The sequence below is a fragment of the Coffea eugenioides genome, chromosome 4 (genome assembly GCF_003713205.1).
Source record: "Coffea eugenioides isolate CCC68of chromosome 4, Ceug_1.0, whole genome shotgun sequence".
Lineage (NCBI taxonomy): Eukaryota > Viridiplantae > Streptophyta > Magnoliopsida > Gentianales > Rubiaceae > Coffea > Coffea eugenioides.
The window spans coordinates 40773059-40778988 of NC_040038.1; the positions used below are offsets into that span (position 1 = coordinate 40773059).

Here is a 5930-nt window from a genome sequence, read left to right on the forward strand (position 1 = left end):
TCTTCTAGGCTCATACAAGATTATGTGTCTATTGACTTCAATAGGCTCGTCAAGATCTACTAATATAGAATACAATCCCTTGTTTAACATAAGAAGACATGATAGAAAAGAAAATCCTCAAAATACAATCATGCAATCTATTAATCAAATAAATAACAACTTTGAAATTCACACATGTACTCTACTGACCAACTCACAAAACTAACTACTACAAATAAGGGAATGTCAATGCATTCCACTTTTATTCCAATAAAACTTCATCTTTTTCTTCCCCTCAAAAGAGATTGTATGCTCAGAGTGCCATTAACGACTTCCTTAGGATCAATTTTATTATATCTTACAATGGATATTAATTACTTATACGGGAACGGGCTTAATGAACATCGAAGTAACGTAACTTCGCATGACTTCTCCCACGTGTGTATACTCATCATTGTGCTTATAAGCAACATCTATCACACGTGCCAAGTTGGCAACTCGAAGGAGGACAGCCCTGGGAGGAACAAATTCTGCTGCATCAAAACCAGTAGCACTAGGTTTAAGGAGTTGTTGGTTTAGGAGCTTCCACGAATCCTCGATTTGTCGGTAAAGTTCCTCGGATGCTTGCTGCTCTGTTACACCGTGTTGCTTCATGTAGCATTCCACCGCTGAAGCAATGTGCGGCCTTTCTTGTTCAAACTGCAAGTGTCCAGCATCCAAATATTCGTAGTTGACGTTATAAAATGGAGAAGGAAAGAGGGTTTTATGCAATTCTAGTACAATTTTTTGTTTATAAGTTTAAAGGAGACCTATAAGAAAAGGAATAGGGAAAGAAAAGAGTTTAAAAGTCGAACAAGATACGTTATAAATATATGGTTGTTGCAAATATATAAATTGTGGATACTACTTTATTGTTTCTTTTTGTATTCTAAGCAAAACAGTTTAAAATTCTAAGCAATTACAAATAACCAATGTCGAAATGGTTATATAGATGTACTGTTAGTAGCTTGTTAATTAAGGCCTTAAATTCATATTGGGTTGTATATCAAATTAGCCCAGAATTTTCTATAGTTGATCCATATTTTTAGCAGGTCAGAAGGGTCTAAATCACAATTACATTATTGCATAGATGCCATGGTTCGAAGACTCGGCCGAGACTGAGACAACTCGGCCGAGTCGTTACCGTCTCCGCTCTCACCGATATCATACTGTGACGAAACGATACCGAGATACTCAACTTGCCGAGACGTCACCGTGAAGGGTTGAAACGGCCGAGTCACACCGAATCATCTCGAGTCAATTCGAATTTTTATTACTTTTACTAATTTTTTAATTATTTTTGTTTATCATATTTTTTACAATTTTTAAAATATAAAATATTTCAAAAATTCGCGTCTCGCCGAGACAGCGACCGATATGCCGAGACCGATGTGGAACGGTCCAGGCTGCGACCGCGACTTTGAACCATGATAGATGGTGGTCTGTGATACCATCTTCAAGATTCTATTCAAGATTATTGACCAGGTGATTGTAGAGGTTGATACTTGAAACATTGCTTTCCCTTCCCTATTTCGAGATTCAGATATTTTTTAACCAAAAAAAGTAGCAAAAGAAAGGAAAGAGACCACACTCTTTAAGGGCGCGATTTGCTGTGGGTTTGCTTTCCAATAGATAAGAATTTGGTTTGTACCTTGTGCCCCACAATGTCATCCCGAAGCCTGCAAATGATTGATGCAGCTCTTATGATATCAGGGTCATTTGATGCCCAATCGAAGCTCTCCTTCGTGACAATATCCCCCATGCCTAGGAAGGATATTATCGAAAGAGTGGTGTATCCACTGGTTGCCAATCCAATTCGCATATATTCCTCCACTGTTGGTATGTACCCTTGATGCAGCCACTTGGCCTCAACAAAATAGGCACGAGCCAACAACTTCAGCTGCAAATTAGTGCAACAATATCAACTATTTCAATTTTAATAATAACCTAGGACGAAATCAATTAAGGAGTTTGAATGTATGAATTTGAGTATGCTCATACTGCTTCCTTGGCGTAATATGTTCGATATGAACTTCCTTTCTTGGCCATTTCTTCCTCAATTTCTTCAAACAAATCTAAGAGTGCTCGGTAACAAATCTTCATATAATCTGGGAGTTGTTTCATGCAGCAGCCAATGTCCCATCTATAAATGTTGTAACACATTATATTACAGCAAATTTTGCTGCATACCTAGTGTGTGTATCATTACAGCCAAGTTTAAGAGTAAACATTTCAAACCTCTCGATTGCTTCTGTGAAGATTTGAATTTCTTCGTATGTCCCATAAGCATCATAAATATCATCTATTATGGATGTAATGGCAATAACCTTGGACATAATCTTTCTAGCGAGAGCATATTGAGGCTCAAAATATACTCCCACGATCCAGAAATAGCCCTCAACGATTCGATCTCTAGCGAATGGAAGCTTTCTTGCAAAGTCTAGTTCTTTCCACCACCTGAGGTACACTAGCCAGCAGTCGTACATTAATTCAATAATGTTCAAGCTAATCCAAACAATAACATAATTTTTTAAGTTACCTATTATTAGAGGCACAACTATCTTCAAGAAACTTACAAGGAAATTTCTTGTAGCTCTTCCTTGTGCTGAGATTGTAGCATGTTAAAGTCCAGCTTAGCCAGCATTAGTAAAGTTGTATTATGTGAAGGAAAATTTTCATACACGTCTATGTAATGCTTGGCCTCTAGTCTTGGTAAACCCCTCCAATAAGGCTGCATTAGTGCGTGGCTTAGTAGCTCAGCAACTGGACTCCTTAACTTGCAAGACCGAAGATGATTACTGGTAAAGGCCAGGGCATCATCTAAAATATTATCCTCGTGCGTTCTGAGATGAGCAGCTTCATAAAGTGCAAGCATGCCCGGTACATCATTAACCAAACATTCTCCAAACTTACCTTCAGCATTCAGGAATTTCTTGAATATTTCTGCAAATATAATGGGAAAACGATAGATGGTCTAATGTTGTGACCAAAATATATATATATATATATATATAGAAACTATTCAATTTTGTGGTTTTCGTGATATGGGACAAGGAGAAAAATGTCAATTGCTTTGATGTTTCTATGATTTAAGGTTTGATAGTATAACCTTGTTGTTCTTTGACTCTTACCTGATGAAATTCTGAAACCTTCTTGTCTTAGAATTCGAAAACAGAGAGCAGCAGTGTAAATGTGGTCATTGCCCTCCCAATTCTGATGTTTCTCATGCATCTTTTGCAGAGCTTGACCAATTTCCTCTTCAAAATGATATGCTATGCCTAGTCGTTGAATCGCATCGATCAATTGCAGCTGTTGTGAAGGATTACTAGCAGTTGCATGAAGCTCTTTCCTGACTCTTTCCTTTAGCTGTTCAAGCTGCCCCTTCTTAGAAGCCCATGTTGCCTGCCAAAAACAAGTATATGCTCCCCTCGATAAAGTCAAGGTTTCTATAAATAGTGCGTAAAGCTGCTTGTCACCACAATAATAATCATTATTTATTTTGGCGACATTGGTAAAAGGGCTGCATAAAACATTCGTGAAATTTTCTTAGAAGTTCGAGTATGTTTGATGTATAATGGGGGTATGTTCGAGTATGTTTGCTAACTTTTGAATATGATTTTAGTACTATAGTTCTGGCTAAAATATAATACTACCTTGTCAGAATCAGGGGAATAGACGAGGAATTGATTTCCCCAGATATCGGGATGAAAATTGGCCACAGGACGATGAACATCACGAGGAAAATCACTTTGGATTGAAATGGAATTAGCCAAGTCAAGACCTTCAACTGCCATTGTTTTTGTTAATCGAAGACTTGAGGAAGCTAGCTCAGACTGGGGAACTGGAAGATAATTGAGCTGCTAGCTTTGAACGACGTTGTTGAAGATCGCATATTAATTTATAGCCACGACCATTTCTCAAATCAGAGATCTCTTCCGCACACTTATTTTTGAAATTGACAAGGGCTGTTTGGTTATGTGCTAAAGCCGGCCAGACATGCACAGCCACAGAAATTCAAGTAGGAACCATGCATTTGACAAATTGACGGCACCAGATGATTTTCTGATAGATGGATTCATAATTGTAAATGTGCATTTTGTCACTTCAATCGCTAAAGGGGAGTTTGTACTGTAAAATATACATTATACTCTATTTCTTTGATTACCTACCATTCAATTGAATACACTGTAATTATACTCCATCTTTGGGGGGGGGGGGGGGGGGTCTGTTCTGCGGGATTGGATTTATTTGGGGATATGGGAAAACTGATTTTGTCGTTTTGATGTCAGTGGATATCAATTCCGATAGAGGATTTGTGGTGAGCAGTCCACGAGGGGAAGAGTAGGTAATTGTTGTTTTCTTCTAATAGATGTCTATTTAAATATTTTGAACAATTTATTTCTTAAAGATCTAACTCAACTCCGGTAAAGGCGAAAGAACTCCTATCTGTTGGCGAATAATTGAAATAATTATTGCATCGATGATCAGTTGTTTGAACCACCGTCAGAATTATTTCCTTGGTTAGAGCTCATTTATTCTTGAATTAAGTTTAATTTGCTTTAGTTTAATTGTTTTTAATTTGCATTGATTGTTTATTTTTATTTTCAATTGTCCAAACTCTCTCGATTAATTTTCACTTGGAAAGAAATAAATTCTCCTCCTAATTCCTGCGGAGACGACCTCACTTAGTCATTATACTTGTTTACATCTTCGAGAGTAGTAATTTATTATTGCATATGCGCGACATCTATCAATTCTATTAACACCTCTTTTCTTTTCCAAAAGAGATTATTCACTAACGATTATGCTTTGAGTACCATTTTTTTTCCCTTACAATCAATTATGTGGAGGACAGCCTTGGGGGATTACAAGATTGGAATATTGAATTGACGTAACTTCGCATGAATTCTCCCACGTGATATTGTAAAATAACACGGTGCTCTTTGTTTCCCAACTCGAAATTAACTTTTCACCCTCTTTGTTTTTTTCAAATAAATTAGGGGCTGGCTCTCCCACCCCTTTTTTTTAAAAAAAAAAAAAAAAACTTTTCAAAAATTTTAGCTGCTCCAATAATGGTCCAACAATAGTAAATTACACCAACTCATTTGACAGAAATACAACCAGTAATATTCCAAGGAAACTAATTCAAATGGTTTGAAAACTAAGAAAATTGGAAGACGGATGGCTTACTTGAAGGGAAGAAATATATAACTGAAATCTATGCAGTCAAATGAAAACTCATACACAAGTAATGAAGAAACGGTGACAATTTTTCTCCAGTGGGAGGATAAATTTGGTACACTGTATTTACCCTCTGGGACCAAAAGACTGAAATCATCAAAGGGTAAAAATTTTAGTTGTATAATTATCGTTTCATAACTAACAAAGACAGGAATTTAGTTTATGCCAAATAGGCATGACACTTCAGGGGGTATTTTGTTTAATTTGTGAATATAGGTGAATTGAAAATTTTGTTTAATTTTAAGTATATTTACCCTTTTGTATACATAATTAAAAATAAAAAAAATTGGAATGGTTATTCTTCCTTTTTTTCACTTTAAGAGATCGAAAATCATAAAAATAAAGGAGTTTTCTCAAATTTCTTTTTTTCACACTTATCAATGCTAGGAAAAAAAAAAGAGATAGGAAAGAAGAAGACAAAAAATTAGATTTTGCAAAAAAACGAAATAAAGAAAAGTCTAACATTATCGTATTACTTTAATGTTGTCGGGATTAGAATTGGAATTTGGTGGTAAACAAAAAAATGAAATAATTTTAAAATAATACAAGTATTTAATTCTTTCTTATTTGTAATTTTTAAAAAAAGAATTGACCCCTCCCCCTCCCCCTCCCCTTCCCCCTCTCCATCTTTCTATTTTTTTTCAATATTAATAAGATTGCCAAGAAGAAAG

The 5930-nt window shown here is 35.9% G+C and overlaps 1 protein-coding gene across 1 annotated transcript; it reads right to left on the reverse strand.

The window, feature by feature from the left end:
• Positions 1–206: 206 nt before the first annotated feature.
• Positions 207–3812, reverse strand: LOC113768488 ((-)-germacrene D synthase-like). Its single transcript, XM_027312868.1, has 7 exons — positions 3672–3812; positions 3150–3420; positions 2595–2961; positions 2257–2475; positions 2020–2161; positions 1670–1918; positions 207–678 (listed from the first exon to the last, which is right to left on the reverse strand). Exons 1-7 carry the CDS (start codon positions 3810–3812, stop codon positions 358–360), a joined length of 1710 nt encoding a protein of 569 aa, XP_027168669.1. The 3' UTR covers positions 207–357.
• Between the last annotated feature and the right edge of the window lie 2118 nt (positions 3813–5930).

Bases quoted from the DNA above. Each gene is read 5' to 3' on its own strand.
- LOC113768488 (XM_027312868.1), bottom strand. From the start codon at position 3,812: ATGGCAGTTGAAGGTCTTGACTTGGCTAATTCCATTTCAATCCAAAGT. The intron at 2,962-3,149 runs GTAAGAGTCAAA...TTATATTTGCAG, and splicing joins AGGTTTCAGAATTTCATCAG to AAATATTCAAGAAATTCCTG. The intron at 1,919-2,019 runs GTATGAGCATAC...ACTAATTTGCAG, and splicing joins CATATTACGCCAAGGAAGCA to CTGAAGTTGTTGGCTCGTGC.